The 24,421-nt window shown below is 56.6% G+C and overlaps 1 protein-coding gene across 1 annotated transcript in view; it reads right to left on the bottom strand.

Moving 5' to 3' along the window:
• inppl1 (inositol polyphosphate phosphatase like 1) overlaps nucleotides 1-24,421 on the bottom strand; it is a 49,600-nt gene that overhangs the window by 18,007 nt on the left and 7,172 nt on the right. The window contains exons 2-15 of the mRNA XM_031897428.1: nucleotides 17,942-18,005; nucleotides 13,557-13,701; nucleotides 12,045-12,150; nucleotides 11,247-11,387; nucleotides 11,047-11,140; nucleotides 10,759-10,848; nucleotides 10,293-10,391; nucleotides 8,575-8,719; nucleotides 7,828-7,934; nucleotides 7,567-7,669; nucleotides 3,795-3,991; nucleotides 2,838-2,955; nucleotides 2,594-2,690; nucleotides 1,327-1,465 (exon numbers count right to left, since the gene is read on the bottom strand). Coding sequence (XP_031753288.1) covers nucleotides 1,327-1,465; nucleotides 2,594-2,690; nucleotides 2,838-2,955; nucleotides 3,795-3,991; nucleotides 7,567-7,669; nucleotides 7,828-7,934; nucleotides 8,575-8,719; nucleotides 10,293-10,391; nucleotides 10,759-10,848; nucleotides 11,047-11,140; nucleotides 11,247-11,387; nucleotides 12,045-12,150; nucleotides 13,557-13,701; nucleotides 17,942-18,005 — 1,645 coding nt within the window. The remainder of the gene's footprint in view (nucleotides 1-1,326; nucleotides 1,466-2,593; nucleotides 2,691-2,837; nucleotides 2,956-3,794; nucleotides 3,992-7,566; nucleotides 7,670-7,827; nucleotides 7,935-8,574; nucleotides 8,720-10,292; nucleotides 10,392-10,758; nucleotides 10,849-11,046; nucleotides 11,141-11,246; nucleotides 11,388-12,044; nucleotides 12,151-13,556; nucleotides 13,702-17,941; nucleotides 18,006-24,421) is intronic.

The following is a 24,421-nucleotide window of genomic DNA, read 5'->3' as shown; positions in this document are numbered from 1 at the left end:
CCCCCTCATATTGCCCCCCATCTGTACTGTGCCAGCAGCCCAGCCCCCCTCATATTGCGCCCCCATCTGTACTGTACCTGCAGCCAAGCCCCCCCTCATATTGCCCCCATCTGTACTGTGCCAGCAGCCAAGCCACCCCTCATATTGCCCCCCATCTGTACTGTGCCAGCAGCCAAGCCACCCCTCATATTGCCCCCATCTGTACTGTGCCAGCAGCCAAGCCCCCCTCATATTGCCCCCCATCTGTACTGTGCCAGCAGCCAAGCCACCCCTCATATTGCCCCCCATCTGTACTGTGCCAGCAGCCAAGCCAACCCCTCATATTGCCCCCCATCTGTACTGTGCCAGCAGCCCAGCCCCCCTCATATTGCCCCCCATCTGTACTGTGCCAGCAGCCCAGCCCCCCTCATATTGCCCCCATCTGTACTGTGCCAGCAGCCAAGCCACCCCTCATATTGCCCCCCATCTGTACTGTGCCAGCAGCCAAGCCACCCCTCATATTGCCCCATCTGTACTGTGCCAGCAGCCCAGCCCCCCTCATATTGCCCCCCATCTGTACTGTGCCAGCAGCCCAGCCCCCCTCATATTGCCCCCCATCTGTACTGTGCCAGCAGCCAAGCCCCCCTCATATTGCGCCCCTAGCCAGGCCCCAGCATCTGTACCTGTGTCAGCAGCAGCAGTGTCTCGAAATTCCAGTCCCAGTCAGCCAAGGCCAGCAGTCCTGCTCACTCAGCCAGCCCACAGCACAACTGAACCGACGGCCGCCGCACCCATGCGCCTTCTGGCGCCTTGTGTTTCAATGACACGCATGCGTAGGGGGGGGCGTGCCCAATACGCATGCGTGTCATACAGGCGCACGGAGGTAAGCGCCAGTATAGGGAAGGGTGGGAAGGTGCACTCCGTTCCTGCTGCTGGGACATTTAAAGAAAAGGTAATTATGCCAGAGGGGGGTTTGGGCGGCGGTTTTATAATGGCCAAGGTGGTGATCTATAAATACTGTTAAAACTAAAAAAAAAAAAAAAAAAAAAGATTTTTTTTTTCCTTTAATATGCGCCCCCAAGTGATTGTGCCCTAGGCAGGCGCCTACTCTGCCTACCCCTAGTTCCGGCCCTGTCGCCAAGCGAGCGGATCTGCTCGTGTATGGCCACCTTTACTGGGAAATTAGGGCCGGGCAATCTGGCCACCAGGGGTCGCTGCTGCCAGCAGTCTCTATGTGAGGTTTATAAGGGACCTCGGCCTTACTCTGGGGGTCCCTCCTTCATTACAACTCTCACATTTTAGCAGCTTTATCACATTTTATGAGAATGACAGACAGAGCTCAGGCACCTGTACATCCATGTCCAGTCGGTAGTTGAGGTCCCCAAACCAGAAGAGGTGGGTGAAGCGCAGGGAGATATCGAAGGAGTTCAGCTGCTTGTCCCCCAGCGAGAGAAGCCGCAGGATATCCAGGTAATTCTGGTTGCGCCTGTGGGAGAGACGCAGGGAGTGACGCAGGGAGTGACGCAGGGAGAGACGCAGGGAGAGACGCAGGGAGTGACGCAGGGAGTGACGCAGGGAGTGACGCAGGGAGAGACGCAGGGAGTGACGCAGGGAGTGACGCAGGGAGTGACGCAGGGAGAGACGCAGGGAGAGACGCAGGGAGAGACGCAGGGAGTGACGCAGGGAGTGACGCAGGGAGTGACGCAGGGAGAGACGCAGGGAGAGACGCAGGGAGAGACGCAGGGAGTGACGCAGGGAGTGACGCAGGGAGAGGCGCAGGGAGAGGCGCAGGGAGAGACGCAGGGAGTGACGCAGGGAGTGACGCAGGGAGAGACGCAGGGAGTGACGCAGGGAGTGACGCAGGGAGAGACGCAGGGAGAGACGCAGGGAGTGACGCAGGGAGAGACGCAGGGAGTGACGCAGGGAGAGACGCAGGGAGAGACGCAGGGAGTGACGCAGGGAGTGACGCAGGGAGAGACGCAGGGAGTGACGCAGGGAGTGACGCAGGGAGAGACGCAGGGAGAGACGCAGGGAGTGACGCAGGGAGAGACGCAGGGAGTGACGCAGGGAGAGACGCAGGGAGAGACGCAGGGAGTGGCGCAGGGAGAGGCGCAGGGAGAGGCGCAGGGAGAGGCGCAGGGAGAGGCGCAGGGAGTGACGCAGGGAGAGACGCAGGGAGAGACGCAGGGAGTGACGCAGGGAGAGACGCAGGGAGAGACGCAGGGAGAGACGCAGGGAGTGACGCAGGGAGAGACGCAGGGAGAGACGCAGGGAGTAGTGGGCGGGGTATGATTAATATATAATCCTGCCTTTCCTTTCTATCCAGGGTTAAACCAACTACTAATGATAACCCCCCATCTATTTGTGGGGTGCTGCACCCAACAGGTATTGCAGGTAACAGTTACTCCACTTATAGATGATTGGGTGCAGTATTGCTTCCCAGCAGCCAATGGAAATTCTTCCCCCTAGGGCTGCAACAGATCCGTTATTGCACCCCCCCAGGACTTGTGCAGATGTGAGTAGACAGCACCCTATTTGCTGTGATCCCTCTGCACCCCCCAGTTGACTCTATAGGCCAGGGCCCCCCATGCAGCACCTAGAGGCGTTGCCTTACCGCGACGTCTTCTCATTCCCTGATGTCAGGTGACAATTCACGAAACCAAAGGACGTCCCATTGAACATGAAGGAGATCCCCACGGCTCCCTTATTCCCTGGGGGCAGAAAAGAGAATGGAATATTCCGCCATTAGAGCAAGTGTAAATCCGGCGCTGCCATACTGCTTGCTATAACAGTAACATTAGCTGAACAAGCAGTAGGTGGGGCTCAGCCCACAAGCAGGCAGGGGTTGGGGCACTCACCCAGGGTGTTGGCGATCCCAGTTTTCACACTGGACGTGCTGATGTGGCTGATCCGGTTCTCGTGTTCCGGTCGCACCAGCACCACGATTTTAATGTTCCACAGGGACTGCATGGCCACCTACAGACAGAAGCAGAGGCAAAATGCAGCAGCTACAAATCTGATCAAGGGACAATGGTTAAATTGCAGTTGGTCTTTATTTTTAATTTGCGCTGTAATGTGTATAATTATAAATATATATATAAACGCACACACACACAAACACACTGTATTTAGAAACCCCACATGGAAATGTTCCTGCAGGATTATTTGCGATACTGCTGCTGCACAAAGTCCTGGGGGGAAGCAAATTACTGTGCACTCATTGCTTCCTGTCCTGTAAGGGGGAACCCTCTGTGAGAGTGGGTTCATATAAAATCTTACCCCTTGAGACAGTGGCACAGGGCGGAGTCTGAGGCCCAGAAATGCAACAATGGGCACAATTTGGGGCATTAACCTGCAGCAACCAATCAGAGATTTGCTTTCGTTATTCTACCTAGAACTGCTGACTGGTTGCCATGGGTAACTGCCCTGGAGAACCTGTGTGGTAAATATGTCCTTAATTTGGCAATGGTTTAGTCATCCTGGCCCTAGGCTTCTCCCTCCTGCATGATGTTTGATGTGGTTACTATGGTCAGACACCCCAGCAACAAGACAGCAGAAACAGGCTTGTTAGTACTGTACCAATGCCATATCACTTATCTATTTTCCTATACATGCATTCATACCCCTGCCCGGTTGCTAAGGTGAGGACATTAGCAACCAGACACAGCAGGATGAGAGAGACAAGCAGAACAGTCAGAAACTAGAACAACAAAGAGCAACTGCAACTTGTCTGAGATTTGTGGGGTGAACATCCCCTTGAGTGAAGGGGGCCAGGAAGAGGCGTGTCCTATTATGAGGGGGTGGGATTTACTCACAGGCCGATACTCGATCTCCGTGCACTCCTTCAGCACCCCCCGCAGGAAGTCCACCCACTCCTTGTCCCCCATGGAGTTCTCCTGCGTCCCAAACACATAGATATCATGGGGGATGGTCACTGCCATGTCGTCCAGAGTCTTGCCCAGGCCCTTGGAACAGAACCAGGAAGTGATGTTCTTCTGGGGGGGAACACTTCCTGTGGATAAGGTCACATGACATCAGAACTGTAAATAGCAGATATGTTTCCATGGAGATAAGATTTAGGGGACCCAGACAGGATACTGGATTTTGGGTCTCCACACATATTTACTGGCCCAGCCCAGGGCTACTCCCATATACAGGCTGTGTGCCTGCCCCCCCCCCCCCAACCCAACACTGCCCAGTTACACCCCCCCCAGCCTAATACAGCCCAGTTACACCCCCCCCCAGCCTAATACAGCCCAGTTACACCCCCCCCCCCCAGCCTAATACAGCCCAGTTACACCCCCCACCTGGTTCAACCCAACACAGCCCCAGTTACACCCCCCAGCCTAATACAGCCCAGTTACACCCCCCCCAGCCTAATACAGCCCAGTTACACCCCCCGCCTGGTTCAACCCAACACAGCCCAGTTACACCCCCCCCAGCCTAATACAGCCCAGTTACACCCCCCCCAGCCCTAATACAGCCCAGTTACACCCCCCCAGCCTAATACAGCCCAGTTACACCCCCGCCTGGTTCAACCCAACACTGCCCAATTACACCCCCCCCAGCCTAATACAGCCCAGTTACACCCCCCCAGCCTAATACAGCCCAGTTACAACCCCCCGCCTGGTTCAACCCAACACTGCCCAATTACACCCCCCCCAGCCTAATACAGCCCAGTTACACCCCCCGCCTGGTCCAACCCAACACTGCCCAGTTACACCCCCCCCCAGCCTAATACAGCCCAGTTACACACCCCCCCCAGCCTAATACAGCCCAGTTACCCCCCCCAGCCTAATACAGCCCAGTTACAACCCCCCCAGCCTAATACAGCCCAGTTACACCCCCCCCCAGCCTAATACAGCCCAGTTACACCCCCCCAGCCTAATACAGCCCAGTTACACCCCCCCGCCTGGTTCAACCCAACACTGCCCAGTTACACCCCCCCCCCAGCCTAATACAGCCCAGTTACACCCCCCGCCTGGTCCAACCCAACACTGCCAGTTACACCCCCCCCAGCCCTAATACAGCCCAGTTACACCCCCCCAGCCTAATACAGCCCAGTTACCCCCCCCCAGCCTAATACAGCCCAGTTACCCCCCCCAGCCTAATACAGCCCAGTTACCCCCCCCCAGCCTAATACAGCCCAGTTACCCCCCCCCCAGCCTAATACAGCCCAGTTACCCCCCCCCCCCCAGCCTAATACAGCCCAGTTACACCCCCCGCCTGGTCCAACCCAACACTGCCCAGTTACACCCCCCCCCCAGCCTAATACAGCCCAGTTACACCCCCCCAGCCTAATACAGCCCAGTTACACCCCCCCCCCAGCCCTAATACAGCCCAGTTACACCCCCCCCCCAGCCTAATACAGCCCAGTTACACCCCCCCCAGCCTAATACAGCCCAGTTACACCCCCCCAGCCTAATACAGCCCAGTTACACCCCCCCCAGCCTAATACAGCCCAGTTCCCCCCCCCCAGCCTAATACCAGCCCCAGTTACACCCCCCCCCCCCAGCCTAATACAGCCCAGTTACACCCCCCCAGCCTAATACAGCCCAGTTACACCCCCCCCGCCTGGTTCAACCCAACACTGCCCAGTTACAACCCCCCCCCAGCCTAATACAGCCCAGTTACACCCCCCCCAGCCTAATACAGCCCAGTTACACCCCCCCCAGCCTAATACAGCCCAGTTACACCCCCCCAGCCTAATACAGCCCAGTTACACCCCCCCCCAGCCTAATACAGCCCAGTTCCCCCCCCCCAGCCTAATACAGCCCAGTTACACCCCCCCCCCCCAGCCTAATACAGCCCAGTTACACCCCCCCAGCCTAATACAGCCCAGTTACACCCCCCGCCTGGTTCAACCCAACACTGCCCAGTTACACCCCCCCCCAGCCTAATACAGCCCAGTTACACCCCCCGCCTGGTTCAACCCAACACTGCCCAGTTACACCCCCACAACCCAACACAGCCCAGTTACACCCCCCCAGCCTAATACAGCCCAGTTACACCCCCCAGCCTAATACAGCCCAGTTACACCCCCCCAGCCTAATACAGCCCAGTTACACCCCCCAGCCTAATACAGCCCAGTTACACCCCCCCCAGCCTAATACAGCCCAGTTACACCCCCCCCCAGCCTAATACAGCCCAGTTACACCCCCCCCAGCCTAATACAGCCCAGTTACACCCCCCACAACCCAACCACAGCCCAGTTACACCCCCCAGCCTAATACAGCCCCAGTTACACCCCCCCAGCCCTAATACAGCCCAGTTACACCCCCCCAGCCTAATACAGCCCAGTTACACCCCCCCCAGCCTATTACAGCCCAGTTTACACCCCCCCCAGCCTAATACAGCCCCAGTTACACCCCCCGCCTGGTCCAACCCAACACAGCCCAGTTACAACCCCCCCCCCAAAACAAAGCCCAGTTTACACCCCCCGCCCAACACAGCCCAGTTACACTTCCCCCCCGACCAACACAGCCCAGTTACACCCCCCCGCCCCAACACAGCCCAGTTACACTTCCCCCCCGACCGACACAGCCCAGTTACACCCCCCCGACCGACACAGCCCAGTTACACCCCCCCGACCGACACAGCCCCAGTTACACCCCCCCCGACCAACACAGCCCAGTTACACCCCCCCGACCAACACAGCCCAGTTACACCCCCCCCCGCCCAACACAGCCCAGTTACACCCCCCCCGCCCCAACAACAGCCCAGTTACACCCCCCCCGCCCAACCACAGCCCCAGTTACACCCCCCCCGCCCAACACAGCCCAGTTACACCCCCCCCGCCCAACACAGCCCAGTTACACCCCCCCCGCCCAACACAGCCCAGTTAACACCCCCCCCCGCCCAACACAGCCCAGTTACACCCCCCCCGCCCAACACAGCCCAGTTACACCCCCCCCGCCCACACAGCCCAGTTACACCCCCCCGCCCAACACAGCCAGTACACCCCCCCCTGCCCAACACAGCCCAGTTACACTTCCCCCCCCGACCAACACAGCCCAGTTACACCCCCCCCGGCCCCAACACAGCCCAGTTACACCCCCCCCCGCCCAACACAGCCCAATTACACCCCCCGCCCAACACAGCCCAGTTACACCCCCCCGCCCAACACAGCCCAGTTACACCCCCCCCACCCAACACAGCCTAGTTACACCCCCCCGCCCAACACAGCCCAGTTACACCCCCCCGCCCAACACAGCCCAGTTACACCCCCCCCACCCAACACAGCCTAGTTACACCCCCACCGCCCAACACAGCTCAGTTACACCCCCCCCGCCCAACACAGCTCAGTTACACCCCCCCGCCCAACACAGCCCAGTTACACCCCCCCGCCCAACACAGCCCAGTTACACCCCCCCGCCCAACACAGCCTCAGTTACACCCCCCCCGCCCAACACAGCTCAGTTACACCCCCCCGCCCAACACAGCTCAGTTACACCCCCCCGCCCAACACAGCCCAGTTACACCCCCCTGCCCAAAACAGCCCAGTTACGCCTCCTGCTGCCCACCCTCTGATCCCATAAATGCCAATGCCTCTGGACCACCCACATACAGGCCCCTCCCCTTACGCACCCATATTCCAGGTTCCAATGAAGACAGAGATCATGTCCGGCTCGTCCTGATTGGAGTGTTTGTTCTTCATCAGCTGCAGCAACTGGCAAAAGGCTTCCCTCTTCTGTACGGGAAATGGAACATTCCGGTGAGATTCCAACCAACAGAACCTCCCATTCCCTCGCCCCCTATCAGCACAGTGTGATGGTACATTCCTGTGTGTTTATCCCTATGGGGTGGAGCTGCCATACTGCTACCCAAGGGGCACATAAAGCCTCTTACCCTGGCGCTGACAAAGATGAAGTCCTTGCGTTGCGTCTTGTCTTTCTCTTTCTCAAACACAATGCCAAGCTTGCAGGGCACCCGCTGGGACTTTATCAGCTGTCGGACTGGAACAAAAGAGGGTCAGTACATTACCCAGAACCGGCCAGTAACCATCTGCCCCAATAGGTGCTTCTTTGGCCAGAAACTGCCTCTGCATCATAATAACAAGCTCTTGTAATGCCTTCCTGCGCCAGCAGAGGGCACCAGAGACTCCCGGTCTGTGCCTCTTTATTGTTGGCTATAAAAAACTTGGCAGTGAACAGGTTAATTCTAGAGCCTTGCTGGCCTGCCCATTAAGGTAATGGAGGGCTATAAAGCTGGGGGTATCGGCCATAAGATGCCCCGCCCTGGCACAGGGAATTCCTACACAGACCAAACAAACCTGCAGGAATATCCCCTATAAATGCCCCAGTGTGCAATTAAAGGGGAAGTATACTATTTTTTTAGTCTAAATGTGAGCGAGCAGGAGTCTCCCTGCTGATCCCATGAGGGCCCGGCCAGTTCCATGTGAATGATCTGTAGCTCAGCCACAGGGGGAGGCGCTATTCTATTGCCATCTATGGGAGGAATGGGCCCTGGGAGCTGGTGGAAGGTGGTACTGCACCTCACATAACGAGGGGATGGAGTGGAAGTGTTGGGCAGGAAGGCCGGGGGGGGGGGGGGGCAATGGGGCAGTTAGAGGGCCCCCAATAACAAATTCCTCACTTTTCTCGTGAGTGAACGTGTTCCAGTCCTCCTGAGACTCCTTCACCTTCTTCATCACCACCAGTTTCCCTCCTTCCACATCCACATTCAGTGAGTATTTCTGTGACTTCACGATCTTAGTCAGGTCAGCCATGTCCAGTTTCACCTGAGCACGAGCAGGGGGTCAGTTCCTATAGCAACGGCCATTCTCTACCTTATCTACGTACCGCCCCCCCCCCCAAACTGTGTATTCCCCCCCATACTACTCACCCCCCCACTCACTATCCCCCCATACTCACCCCCCACTCACTATCCCCCCATACTCCCCCCTCACTCACTATCCCCCCATACTCACCCCTCACTCACTATCCCCCCATACTCACCCCTCACTCACTATCCCCCCATACTCACCCCTCACTCACTATCCCCCATACTTCCCCCCTCACTCACTATCCCCCCATACTCACCCCCCACTCACTATCCCCCCATACTCACCCCCCACTCACTATCCCCCATACTCACCCCCCCCCCCCACTCCACCTCATCACTTCCCCCATATCCATACTCACGCCCACTCACTATCCCCCCATACTCACCTCACTATCCCCATACTCACTCACTATCCCCCATACTCCCCCCTCACTCACTATCCCCATACTACTCCCCACTCACTACCCCATACTCACCCCCCCTCACTATCCCCCATACTCACCCCTCACTCACTATCCCATACTCACCCCCACTCACTATCCCCCCATACTCACCCACTCACTATCCCCCATATCCCCCATCACTCCCCCCATACTCACCCCCACTCACTATCCCCCATACTCACCCCCACTCACTATCCCCCATACTCACCTCACTCACCCTCACTCTCCACTATCCCCCCATACTCACCCCTCACTCACTATCCCCCCATTACTCACCCTCACTCACTATCCCCCATACTCACCCCTCACTCACTATCCCCCATACTCACCCCTCACTCACTAATCCCCCCATACTCACCCTCACTCACTATCCCCCCATACTCACCAACCACCCCACTCACTATCCCCCCATACTCACCCCTCACTCACTATCCCCCCATACTCACCCCTCACTCACTATCCCCCCATACTCACCCCTCACTCACTATCCCCCCATACTCACCCTCACTACCCCCCATACTCACCCCTCACTCACTATCCCCCATACTCACCCCCCACTCACTATCCCCCATACTCACCCCTTACTCACTATCCCCCCATACTCACCCCTCACTCACTATCCCCCCATACTCACCCCTCACTCACTATCCCCCCATTACTCACCCCTCACTCACTATCCCCCCATACTCACCCCTCACTTCACTATCCCCCCATACTCACCCCTCACTATCCCCCCATACTCACCCCTCACTCACTATCCCCCATACTCACCCCCACTCACTATCCCCCCATACTCACCCCTCACTCACTATCCCCCCATACTCACCCCTCACTCACTATCCCCCATACTCACCCCTCACTCACTATCCCCCCATACTCACCCCTCACTATCCCCCCATACTCACCCCTCACTCACTATCCCCCATACTCACCCCCCACTCACTATCCCCCATATCACCCCTCACTCACTATCCCCCATTACTCACCCCCCACTCACTATCCCCCATACTCACCCCTTACTAGCGTACTCACTATGCCCCATTCTCACCCTGATGGGGGAGGAGCGTACAGGGGGCGGAGACTCACCTCGAATGACTGCACTGGGACACTCTTGCACTTCCTGGAGGACTGGGAGGTTGGGGCAGATTGCGCAGAGCAGCTCATGTCCTGCAGAGCCTTCAGTGCCTGGGGGGGGGGGGCAGAGGCAGAATGTTACACCCCCACTCTAACCCTGACTGGGGGGGCTGCCCATTCACCTATCTGCCGGCCCGCAGTGAGGGGAATAAGCACCAGAGCAACAGTGAGACATGTTCCCCAGCTGCCACACTGGATGCCCCTCCCACAGCGTCACCCCAACACCCCTTAACTTCTGGGTAACACCCCACGTTTGTATTCAGTGAGAGAGGGACCCATCACTCCAGCATCTCTAGGTCACCCATCCCATGCACCCACCATACCTGTGCCCTCGGGTCCATCATGCCAGGCACAGGGGCAAGCAGCCCTACAATGTGACCCCAGCAGCCCCCCGGTCTCTCCCGCCCCCAGGACTTACCTTCTTTTCAATGTTGGACAGAAAGTCCTTGAGGACAGAGAGTTTCATGACCAGGTTCTCCAGCTCCTGCTCTCCCGGTTGGCTGGCACACTGTCCAATGGGAAGAGACCCCCATGAGAAATGTGGGGTTTAGTGCAGATACTGGGGTGTATGGGGGGCACAATGGGAGGCACAGGAGGGAACAATGGGGGGCACAATGGGGGGCACAATGGGGCACAGGAGGGCACAATGGGGGGCACAATGGGGGGCACAGGAGGGCACAATGGGGGGCACAGGAGGGCTCCTCACCTGCTGGAGGATCTTGGAGACGGTGGAGGTGGAACTTTGTTGGTCAAAGATCTTGGAGAGAATTTCCAGCCCAGACAGGACTTTATCCACCTCCCTGTTATTGGTCGGTACAAAAGGCAACAATCAACTGTTAGGTCTCGTGTGGGCCGGGCTCCTGGGGGCCCCAATAATGGGTCGGTGTGTGGCCCCCCGGTACTTACCCATGCAGCCGCTTGCACGACACCACCAGAGTCTTGTTCAAATGAGGCAGGTTGGTGGCTCCGGATCTAACGGCCTCCAGGTCCAGCGCGTAACTGCCCTTCAGGTACTCGTGCGAGATGGTGCTCAGCCCATTGGGGCAACTGGGGGGTAAGGAACAGAGGGGACAGGACTCACTAGGGGCCCAATACCCCGAGACTAAGGGGGCAGGACTCACTAGGGGCCCAATACCCCGAGACTAAGGGGGCAGGACTCACTAGGGGCCCAATACCCCGAGACTAAGGGGACAGGAGCTCACTAGGAGCCCAATACCCCGAGACTAAGGGGGCAGGACTCACTAGGGGCCCCAATACCCCGAGACTAAGGGGACAGGACTCACTAGGAGCCCAATTCCCCTGAGACTAAGGGGACAGGAGCTCACTAGGGGCCCAATACCCCGAGACTAAGGTGACAGGAGCTCACTAGGGGCCCCAATACCCCGAGACAGAGGGGACAGGAGCTCACTAGGGGCCCCAATACCCCGAGACAGAGGGGACAGGAGCTCACTAGGGGCCACACTACCCTGAGACAGAGGGGACAGGACTCACTAGGGGCCACACTACCCCGAGACAGAGGGGACAGGAGCTCACTAGGGGCCCCAATACCCCGAGACAGAGGGGACAGGAGCTCACTAGGGGCCCCAATACCTCGAGACAGAGGGGACAGGAGCTCACTAGGGGCCCCAATACCCCGAGACAGAGGGGACAGGAGCTCACTAGGGGCCACACTACCCATAGTAAGAGATGGCACTGAGGCAATACCTTTCAGTGAAGCTGGCATCCTGCCCACACGCTGGGGGGCTCTGCGCCCCACTGAAACTTGCTGATGCCGAGCGAGGGGGGAGAGGCGGCTTCTCATCTTCCCCATCTGGAAGAAACAGGAACGGGAAATAACCACAACCATGTCATATACACGAGTCTGGCGGGTAACACAGTGGGGGAGACAGGGGCCGGTGGGTAACACAGTGGGGGAGACAGGGGCCGGCGGGTAACACAGTGGGGGAGACAGGGGCCGGCGGGTAACACAGTGGGGGAGACAGGGGCCGGCGGGTAACACAGTGGGGGAGACAGGGGCCGGCGGGTAACACAGTGGGGGAGACAGGGGCCGGTGGGTAACACAGTGGGGGAGACAGGGGCCGGTGGGTAACACAGTGGGGGAGACAGGGGCCGGTGGGTAACACAGTGGGGGAGACAGGGGGCCGGTGGGTAACACAGTGGGGGAGACAGGGGCCGGCGGGTAACACAGTGGGGGAGACAGGGGCCGGCGGGTAACACAGTGGGGGAGACAGGGGCCGGCGGGTAACACAGTGGGGGAGACAGGGGCCGGCGGGTAACACAGTGGGGGAGACAGGGGCCGGCGGTAACACAGTGGGGGAGACAGGGGTCGGCGGGTAACACAGTGGGGGAGACAGGGGTCGGTGGTAACCAGTGGGGAGACAGGGGCCGGCGGTAACACAGTGGGGGAGACAGGGGCTGGAGGGTAACACAGTGGGGGAGACAGGGGCCGGCGGGTAACACAGTGGGGGAGACAGGGGCCGGTGGGTAACACAGTGGGGGAGACAGGGGCCGGTGGGTAACACAGTGGGGGAGACAGGGGCCGGCGGGTAACACAGTGGGGGAGACAGGGGCCGGTGGGTAACACAGTGGGGGAGACAGGGGCCGGCGGGTAACACAGTGGGGGAGACAGGGGCCGGCGGGTAACACAGTGGGGGAGACAGGGGTCGGCGGGTAACACAGTGGGGGAGACAGGGGTCGGTGGGTAACACAGTGGGGGAGACAGGGGCCGGCGGGTAACACAGTGGGGGAGACAGGGGCCGGCGGGTAACACAGTGGGGGAGACAGGGGCCGGCGGGTAACACAGTGGGGGAGACAGGGGCACAAACTACTTCTGCCCCCTGTGTGTGGGGGATGGGGGAATCCCAATGCCGAATGGCACAACCCATTGTCCATCGCACTCCTATACAAGCACAGACAATATAATGCTGGTAGTGGGGCAGAACCCAATTGCCCAATCTGAGGGGCAGCTTTTGTGCGTAACACAGGACGTGCCCCGAGGGGGCGTATTTATTAGTCAGTGCTGAGCGGCAGCTGTGGGGCCCCCGGCATCGCATTCCTGCGGCCGGAACACTCGGGGGGGTCGGGGGGGGGGCATCATATTGCTAAACTGTAACTCCCAGCGGCCGGTCTGCTCCCTGCTTCATAGTCATTTTAGGGTGCATTTCCCCTTTAGGGGGGCACAGAGTTGATCAGCCCCCCAGGCCATGGGCCCCCTACCTGAGTAATCTCTGTCCTCGGCCACGTCCTTCTCTCGCTCCACGGGGTACAGCAGGGTGCACACCATGCCCTGATTGGGCTGCAGGTACAGAGCAATCAGATCCCCCAAAGTCTTGAAGCGCCGCACCTGCACCCCCTGAGAGGTCTGTGGGGAGAGAGAAGATCCGCGGGTCAGAACATCACATGATAAAGATCCCCCCCAGTCCGACTTGGCCCAGTAGCCCCCAAGGGGTGGGGCATCTTAGCCAATCTTTCATTTGGTTGCCAGGATCAGTGACCCCGACAACCAAGCAGTTCAATTATCTGGAGGCGGAACCCAAACAAACAATAAACATGAAACTTGACAGCGACAGAAAATTCGAAGGTGAATTTCCCCTTTAACATCGGCGCGTTTCATACGGTCGCCCACTTCCTGCTGATCGGCATCTGATCAGGCTGCACCCCGACTCTCTGCTCCCCCCCCTGACCCCTCACTGCCTCTCATACTAACAGAACCCCAGTTCCACTCAATGTGGGGGTACCCCAAGGCTCTGTACTCAATGTGGGGGTACCCCAGGGCTCTGTACTCAATGCGGGGGTACCCCAGGGCTCTGTACTCAATGCGGGGGTACCCCAAGGCTCTGTACTCAATGTGGGGGTACCCCAAGGCTCTGTACTCAATGTGGGGGTACCCCAAGGCTCTGTACTCAATGTGGGGGTACCCCAAGGCTCTGTACTCAATGTGGGGGTACCCCAAGGCTCTGTACTCAATGTGGGGGTACCCCAAGGCTCTGTACTCAATGTGGGGGTACCCCAAGGCTCTGTACTCAATGTGGGGGTACCCCAAGGCTCTGTACTCAATGTGGGGGTACCCCAAGGCTCTGTACTCAATGCGGGGGTACCCCAGGGCTCTGTACTCAATGCGGGGGTACCCCAGGGCTCTGTACTCAATGCGGGGGTACCCCAGGGCTCTGTACTCAATGCGGGGGTACCCCAGGGCTCTGTACTCAATGCGGGGGTACCCCAGGGCTCTGTACTCAATGCGGGGGTACCCCAGGGCTCTGTACTCAATGTGGGGGTACCCCAGGGCTCTGTACTCAATGTGGGGGTACCCCAGGGCTCTGTACTCAATGTGGGGGTACCCCAAGGCTCTGTACTAAATGTGGGGGTACCCCAGGGCTCTGTACTCAATGTACTCAAGGCTCTGTACTAAATGCGGGGGTACCCCAAGGCTCTGTACTAAATGCGGGGGTACCCCAGGGCATCTTGATCATCTTGGTGCCTGAGCCGGTCCTACCCCCCCCACTATCTCCATTGGTGGAACTTTAACCCTGTCAGTTCGGCACCGTGTTTGGGGGGGGGGTGATTTTTGACTCACCCTTCTCCAGCCATATTAACCACTCCCTCTCTGACTATATTAACCCCTCCCTCTCCTCCTCTCAGCCATATTAACACCTTCCCTGACCATTTTAACCCCTTCCTCTCCATCTCTGACCATATTAACCTCTCCCTCTCCTTCTCAGACCATATTAACACCTTCCCTGACCATATTAACACCTTCCCTGACCATTTTAACCCCTTCCTCTCCATCTCTGACCATATTAACCCCTCCCTCTCCTTCTCAGAGCATATTAACCCCTCCCTCTCTGACCATATTAACACCTTCCCTGACCATATTAACACCTTCCCTGACCATAATAACCCCTTCCTCTTCATCTCTGACCATATTAACCCCTCCCTCTCCTTCTCTGACCATATTAACACAACTGTCAGAACCAGTCACTTTTTCTTACAAAATCTGTCCCTTTCTTTCCCAACTAGACAACTGTAACCTGCTACTAACCGGCCTCCCTAACTCCCATCTCTCCCCCCCACAGTCTGTATTAAATACTGCTGCCAGACTCCTCGTTCCTGGCCGACCCCTCCGCTCCAAAAACTGTAAACTGATACACTGTACCTTTAAATGGGAAGTATAACCTATAAATGACAAATAGATGGCTCGGCCATAACTGGGCGGAGCTTTATTCAATACTTATTCTATTGCACCAACCTCCTCAGTGACTGCTAATATCCTTATCATTTACAGTAGGGGGTACATTATCCCTTATAATACATGAGTGATACTCAGAGTTCCCTGTATAACTCAGCCTGCAGCCTTGTGCCTTTATATGGGGGGCACAGAACCCCTCAGTGACTGCTAATATCCTTATCATTTACAGTAGGGGGTACATTATCCCTTATAATACATGAGTGATACTCAGAGTTCCCTGTATAACTCAGCCTGCAGCCTTGTGCCTTTATATGGGGGGCACAGAACCCCTCAGTGACTGCTAATATCCTTATCATTTACAGTAGGGGGTACATTATCCCTTATAATACATGAGTGATACTCAGAGTTCCCTGTATAACTCAGCCTGCAGCCTTGTGCCTTTATATGGGGGGCACAGAACCCCTCAGTGACTGCTAATATCCTTATCATTTACAGTAGGGGGTACATTATCCCTTATAATACATGAGTGATACTCAGAGTTCCTGTAATAACTCAGCCTGCAGCCTTGTGCCTTTATATGGGGGGCACAGAACCCCTCAGTGACTGCTAATATCCTTATCATTTACAGTAGGGGGTACATTATCCCTTATAATACATGAGTGATACTCAGAGTTCCCTGTATAACTCAGCCTGCAGCCTTGTGCCTTTATATGGGGGGCACAGAACCCCTCAGTGACTGCTAATATCCTTATCATTTACAGTAGGGGGTACTAGGCTATGGATTCCCAGTGGTGCTGGGAGATGAATCACAGGTACAGAGCCGGGGGAGAGTGGGGGGGAGACAGGGGGCAGCGCAGCCCCCCACAGACGCCAATGGCGGCAGCAACTCCCAGCTGTCACGGTACATAGGGCCCATTGTGCCGAGTGCGGTGGGACACACGGACACCTGTTGCGCAGCTGCCCCCACTGTCTAGACTGGCGCTGTGAGCGAGGGTCCCCGGTAACAGTCACTGCAGCTGTTAGTGCCCCCCCCACATTTCAGCATCTTCCTGCCGCAGCCATGATAAACTGTCACATGGAAATGCCCTGCTGCCCCCCCCCCCCACCACCCTGACAGGAACAGCTGCCCAAATAAATGGCCAACAAAACCCTGTGTAATATAGTGAGTATTATATATATTATCCTCCCGACGGTGAGGTGCAGTAATCAGGCACTAGCATGCTGGGAGTAACAATGCCTTCCTTTGCTGATGGTGAGATCCCCTTCCCTCCCCACCCCCAATGTATCATTCATTCCCCCTCTCTGGGTAGGGAACCCCATAACCTGACTGCCCTTACAGTAAGGAACCCCTTCCTATGCTGATGGTGAGATCCCCTTTCCTCCCCACCCCCAATGTATCACTCATTCCCCCTCACTTGGTAGGGAACACCATAACCTGACTGCCCTTACAGTAAGGAGCCCCTTCCTATGCTGATGGTGAGATCCCCTTTCCTCCCCACCCCCAGTGTATCACTCATTCCCCCCCTCTTGGTAGGGAACCCCATAACCTGACTGCCCTTACAGTAAGGAACCCCTTCCTATGCTGATGGTGAGATCCCCTTTCCTCCCACCCCCAATGTATCACTCATTCCCCTCTCTTGGTAGGGAACCCCATAACCTGACTGCCCTTACAGTAAGGAACCCCTTCCTATGCTGATGGTGAGATCCCCTTTCCTCCCCACCCCCAATGTATCACTCATTCCCCCTCTCTGGGTAGGGAACCCCATAACCTGACTGCCCTTACAGTAAGGAACCCCTTCCTATGCTGATGGTGAGATCCCCTTTCCCCCCACCCCCAATGTATCACTCATTCCCCCTCTCTTGGTAGGGAACCCCATAACCTGAGTGCCCTTACAGTAAGGAACCCCTTCCTATGCTGATGGTGAAATCTCCTTTCCTCCCCAGACCCAATGTATCACTCATTCCCCCTCTCTTGGTAGGGAACCCCATAACCTGAGTGCCCTTACAGTAAGGAACCCCTTCCTATGCTGATGGTGAAATCTCCTTTCCTCCCCAGACCCAATGTATCACTCATTCCCCCTCTCTTGGTAGGGAACCCCATAACCTGAGTGCCCTTACAGTAAGGAACCCCTTCCTATGCTGATGGTGAAATCTCCTTTCCTCCCCACCCCCAATGTATCACTCATTCCCCCTCTCTTGGTAGGGAACCCCATAACCTGACTGCCCTTACAGTAAGGAACCCCTTCCTATGCTGATGGTGAAATCTCCTGTACAGGAAACCTTTAAAGCTACGAAACCTCCTCTGTACCTCAGAATCTTTCAGGTTAATAAAAGTGAGAGAGAGAAATGAGGGTTTTGGGGTTCAGTTTGAAGCTGGAGGTTCAGGGAACATAATATTGCAGTTGATGGCAAGTACCTGCACAGCCAGGTAGTCCTCCTCATCGGGCAGGATCCGGTACGTGTGCACGTGCTTCTGGTACCTGCAGGGACAAGGGATTGGACTGTGAGTCGATGAAGCAGAATCTGTTGGGGGGAGGATTATAAGGTGCTGCTCCCCCAGGGACATATAAATAGGGGTCCCCCCCACCCATGAGAGTGCCGGGCTCAGCTGTCCTGAGATAAAACAAGGGTTTGTGGTTCAAGAACATGAATTGCCCTGGGGCAGATACAGACAGGGTAAGTGCCTCCTCTGTGAGTGGTGCCCAACAGGGCACTTACTGGCATTTACTCATTGGCCCCACAGGGCACTTATTGGCATTCTTCATTGGCTGCTGCCCCAGTACCAGTAGGACCAGCTATCCCCCAGGGCCAATCACACACAAGCCCACCAAGGATACCCCTAATTCCAGTCTGGTAATGCCCAGCTTTGTAGCCCAATGTGCCCCCACCAGGGGGCCCCAATATTAATGCATTGGTCCCCTTGGCCCTGCCAACCAGTACACCAAAGCCTCAATAAACAAACCCCTCCCCTGACCGACCCCAGACACGCCCCATTATGCCAAAACTCCGTTCCCCCTTAAGTCACATTTTTACATCTCTTTGGGCCCCTGACTGCAGCACCCCCTGTACCCCCTTATGGCAGGCCTGAGGACAGGCAATTGGGGTGCTGGGGCAGAGGCAGCTGGGAAATAAACCCCGGGGAACATGGGAGAGGCCTGGGCTAGAGCTGCTGCTGGTTCTGTTGGGCAGGTCAGTTTGGGTTATAGGAAACGCAGAGACTGGCACAGACCAGAGCCTTCAGGCAACAGGCGCCCCTGCCCACACCTGCCCCAAAGCAGCAAACAAATGCCCAACCCACAACAAACATATTATGGGTACCAGCTGCCAGCTGTGCCTCGCTCTTCCTCCTAGAGGTGACACTTAGGTGCCTGGCAGCAAAGTCTGGCCCTGCGGAGTCCGCAGCCATAGTTACACTAACCCCTGCAGCCCTGTCCCTGCCCAGCAGAACTAAGTGAGCACAATCACTTTTTACAGACCCCTGCAGCTCCAGACCCTGTGTGAGCACTGCCCTGGGCCAAAGTGACTACGTGACCCCTGCAGCTCCAGACCCTGTGTGAGCACTGCCCTGGGCCAAAGTGACTACGTGACCCCTGCAGCTCCAGACCCTGTGTGAGCACTGCCCTGGGCCAAGGTGACTACGTGACCCCTGCAGCTCCAGATTCCCTGAGGGGTTGCAACCATAGTCAACTTGGCCCTGTGTGAGCACTGCCCTGGGCCAAAGTGACTACGTGACCCCTGCAGCTCCAGACCCTTGAGCACTGCCCTGGCCAAAGTGACTACGTGACCCCTGCAGCTCCAGACCCTGTGTGATAGTATCCCTAGCCTGCCCTGGCAACAGTGACTACGTGACCCTGCAGCTCCAGACCCTGTGTGAGCACTGCCCTGGGCCAAAGTGACTACGTGACCCCTGCAGCTCCAGGGACCCTGTGTGAGCACTGCCCTGGGCCAAGGTCGACTACGTACCCGTTGACCCCTGCAGCTCCAGACCCTGTGTGAGCCATCCACTGCCCACCAAGGTGACTACGTGACCCCTGCAGCTCCAGACCCTGTGTGAGCACTGCCCTGGGCCAAAGTGACTACGTGACCCCTGCAGCTCCAGACCCTGTGTGAGCACTGCCCTGGGCCAAGGTGACTACGTGACCCCTGCAGCTCCAGACCCTGTGTGAGCACTGCCCTGGGCAGTGCTCACAACAAAGGTGACTACGTGACCCTGCAGCTCCAGACCCTGTGTGAGCACTGCCCTGGGCCAAGTTACTACGTGACCCCTGCAGCTCCAGACCCTGTGTGAGCACTGCCCTGGGCCAAGTGACTACGTGACCCCTCAGCTCCAGACCCTGTGTGAGCACTGCCCTGCCCAAATGACTACGTGACCCTGCAGCTCCAGACCCTGTGTGAGCACTGCCCTGGCCAAGTGACTACGTGACCCCTGCAGCTCCAGACCCTGTGTGAGCACTGCCCCGGGCCATGTGACTACGTGACCCCTGCAGCTCCAGACCCTGTGTGAGCACTGCCCTGGGCCAAGGTGACTACGTGACCCCTGCAGCTCCAGACCCTGTGTGAGCACTGCCCTGGGCCAAGGTGACTATGTGACCCCTGCAGCTCCAGACCCTGTGTGAGCACTAGCCCGGCCAAGGTGACTACGTGACCCTGCAGCTCCAGACCCTGTGTGAGCACTTGCCTGGGCCAAGGTGACTACGTGACCCCTGCAGCTCCAGACCCTGTGTGAGCACTGCCCTGGGCCAAGGTGACTACGTGACCCCTGCAGCTCCAGACCCTGTGTGAGCACTGCCCTGGGCCAAGGTGACTACGTGACCCCTGCAGCTCCAGACCCTGTGTGAGCACTGCCCTGGGCCAAGGTGACTACGTGACCCCTGCAGCTCCAGACCCTGTGTGAGCACTGCCCTGGGCCAAGGTGACTACGTGACCCCTGCAGCTCCAGACCCTGTGTGAGCACTGCCCTGGGCCAAGGTGACTACGTGACCCTGCAGCTCCAGACCCTGTGTGAGCACTGCCCCGGGCAAGTGACTACGTGACCCCTGCAGCTCCAGACCCTGTGTGAGCACTGCCCCGGCCAAGTCTACGTGACCCCTGCAGCTCCAGACCCTGTGTGAGCACTGCCTGGCATAGGGTGACTACGTGACCCCGCAGCTCCAGACCCTGTGTGAGCACTTCCTGGCCAGGTGACTACGTGACCCCTGCAGCTCCAGACCCTGTGTGAGCACTGCCCTGGGCCAAGGTGACTAAGTGACCCTGCCAGCTTCCAGACCCTGTGTGAGCACTGCCCTGGGCCAAGGTGACTACGTGACCCCTGCAGCTCCAGACCCTGTGTGAGCACTGCCCTGGGCCAAGGTGACTACGTGACCCCTGCAGCTCCAGACCCTGTGTGAGCACTGCCCTGGGCCAAGGTGACTACGTGACCCCTGCAGCTCCAGACCCTGTGTGAGCACTGCCCTGGGCCAAGGTGACTACGTGACCCCTGCAGCTGTGCCCTCTGGTTGAGATCAAACTGAACAGCAGAGCTCACCAAGCACGGCCAAGGTAATAGTGACCCCTGCAGCTGCTCTGTCTGCCAAACAAGGTAGCAAACCGACCCCTGCAGCTGTACATTCTGCCTGCTGCCAGAGCAAACAGCGACATGCAAGGAACTCAGGAGCCCCAGGCGTTAAACTGTAAAGTGGGGGAAGGGTAACTCCAAATACCACTAGCACGAGCCACCCAGCCCTCGGCACGAGCCACCCAGCCCTCGGCACGAGCCAACCAGCAGCACAGAGCAGAAGATGGGGGAGGGGGGGTACGGGGACATCTTTGGGGGCATAAAAATAGTATGTTATAGAATGGCCAATTCTAATCAACTTTTCAATTGGTCTTTATTATTTATTTCTTATAGATTTTAAATTATTTGCCTTCATCTTCTGACTCTTTGCAGCTTTCAAATGGGGGTCACTGACCCCGGCAGCCAAACCCTATTGTTCTGTGAGGCTCCAGTTTTATTGTTATTATTCCTTATCTTTCTATTCAGGTCCCTCTCCTATTCATAAACCAGCCTCTCATTTCAACCACTCTCTGGTTGCTAAGGTAATTTGGGCCCTGGCAACCAGATAGCTGCTGAAACTCCAAACTGAAAAGCTGCTCAACAAAAAGTTAAATAACTAAAAAATGAAGACCAATTGCAAATTGACTAAAAAGTTAACTCAAAAGGTGAACGACCCCTTTAAACCTGAGTGGTTGCTATAGGTTACTAGACCTGGCCAACCTTGCCCCTTTATGGTGTTACCCCCCAAACAGTTGCCAATGGCGGCAGGTTGATCAGACTCGTTAGTGTTTGATGGGGGGTCCCAGGGAATGGGAGGGACAGAAGTAAGTAAAGGGACAGTAATGGCGGAGATGAGAGCTGCTATTTGCACTAGTGAGACACGCACGGCCGGCCTGGGCACGCCACATACCTCAACTCAATCACTCAGAGCCGCCACGTGTGCCGGGGCCCCTCCAGCTACAGTTCAACTACATGTCTGCTGCAGCCTCCGGCCGGGAGGGGATGCTGGGAGTTGTGGTTCAAGCCCAACAGGAGGACATGGGATGTTAATAAGAACAAACACTGAATTACAATGGTGATAGTTGTGCCTCGTCCCACCGGCCGGAAACACCCGCACAGTTGTGTTTGGGCTCCGGCGGAGACACGCGGCCCTTTGTACTCCCTGCACCCGGCGATTCCTGCCGATTAACCGAAACTATGAGCAAGCTCAGGGGGCTGTTCCTGCTGAATTGTGCTTAGTACAGGGGAATCCCTATGTGCCATAGTTTTATGGTATCTCTCTGTACAGGCTATGGGCAAACTTAGGGGGCTGTTCCTGCTGAATTGTGCTTAGTACAGGGGAATCCCTATGTGCCATAGTTTTATGGTATCTCTCTGTACAGGCTATGGGCAACACTTAGGGGGGCTGTTCCTGCTGAATGTGCTTAGTACAGGGGAATCCCTATGTGCCATAGTTTTATGGTATCTCTCTGTACAGGCTATGGGCAAACTTAGGGCGGCTGTTCCTGCTGAATTGTGCTTAGTACAGGGGATCCCTATGTGCCATAGTTTTATGGGATCTCTCTGTACAGGCTATGGGCAAACTTAGGGGCTGTTCCTGCTGAATTGTGCTTAGTACAGGGGAATCCCTATGAATGCCATAGTTTTATGGTATCTCTCTGTACAGGCTATGGGCAAACTTAGGTGCTGTTCCTGCTGAATTGTGCTTAGTACAGGGGAATCCCTATGTGCCATAGTTTTATGGTATCTCTCTGTACAGGCTATGAGCAAACTTAGGGGGCTGTTCCTGCTGAATTGTGATTAGTACAGGAATCCCTATGTGCCATAGTTTTATGGTATCTCTCTGTACAGGCTATGAGCAAACTTAGGGGGCTGTTCCTGCTGAATTGTGCTTAGTACAGGGGAATCCCTATGTGCCATAGTTTTATGGTATCTCTCTGTACAGGCTATGAGCAAACTTAGGGGGCTGTTCCTGCTGAATTGTGATTAGTACAGGGGAATCCCTATGTGCCATATTTTTATGGTATCTCTCTGTACAGGCTATAAGTAAACTTAGGCGGCTGTTCCTGCTGAATTGTGCTTAGTACAGGGGAATCCCTATGTGCCATAGTTTTATGGTATCTCTCTGTACAGGCTATGGGCAAACTTAGGGGGCTGTTCCTGCTGAATTGTGCTTAGTACAGGGGAATCCCTATGTGCCATAGTTTTATGGTATCTCTCTGTACAGGCTATGGGCAAACTTAGGGGGCTGTTCCTGCTGAATTGTGCTTAGTACAATGAGGTTGGTGCTGAGGCCAGTGGAACACACAATATTCAGCCGCCGGACTATTTCAGCTCATTGGGTTTCTTTTAGATATGATGCCCAGGAAACTGCCCCCAAACCCCACAGGGGGCAGAATGGACCCAGGCTCCTACATTCAGCCCATCGGTCACTTCCCGACGCACAAGGGGGTCCGAGGTTTGGGGCCCCGATAACTAATGGGGAGTAGTGCAGGTTATGCTGGGAAGGTGTGTTATTAAAGGGGAACTTAAACCGCACCATAAAAAAATCCTTCAAACCTTTTTCTCTATTGTGTGAAACCCCCAGACCATTTGACAAGGAGATTGCTGGGCAGGAGTCACATGACACTCACAGGGTGGGGCGGCACGGGGCAATTATGGGTACCCCGTCACCCTGTTATTAGCCGAGAGAAACACCCGGGAATCACTCCGGCAAGTGGGGAAGGTACCGAGTCACTCATGACTAGTAACCACTAGTGCTGTGCCATATCTGCCCCCACCCTGCCCCTGGGGGCAATTAGTTGGCTGGTACCCCCCTTTCCCTATATCCATTCCCGATACAATGTGTCTCCCTGCACTGCTGGTTGTGACTCCTGAAACACTGCAGTAGAAGAGGGTGCCTCCCCGGCTCAGGTTTCAGGGAAACAAAGGGAAGGGTGACAGGGCGCTCCTGGTCACATGACTCTAATGAGCCCCAGCCGCTGTGGGGTAAACAACAGAAAGTGCATGTCATTCAGCAGCTGCCCGAGCTCCCAGCATGCACTGCGGCAGGGAACCTTTGGGCTGTTTTGTACACTTTGCCCTGTATTTACACAACAGCAGGGAGGGGGGTTCCCAGCCGCCCACCACAGAACAGCAGCCCTGCCGGCAGGGGATTCTGGGAATTGTAGTCCAACAGAACACAATACAGAGACAGAGCGGTGCCCGTGGGCATCAGAGGGCAGTGGAAGGGTTAAGCAACACACAGAAGTGCGACTGTGACTCACACTGGCACCTCACCCGCTGCGGCCAAGCCCACGCCAACCCACTGGCTTCCTGTGCCAGGCATTAACCCCTCCATTAACCCCTCCACTGCCCGCTGCA

The sequence above is a fragment of the Xenopus tropicalis genome, chromosome 2 (genome assembly GCF_000004195.4).
Source record: "Xenopus tropicalis strain Nigerian chromosome 2, UCB_Xtro_10.0, whole genome shotgun sequence".
Taxonomy (NCBI): domain Eukaryota; kingdom Metazoa; phylum Chordata; class Amphibia; order Anura; family Pipidae; genus Xenopus; species Xenopus tropicalis.
Note: the sequence above shows the minus strand (reverse complement) of the source record. Positions and strands in the feature narration are given on the sequence as shown.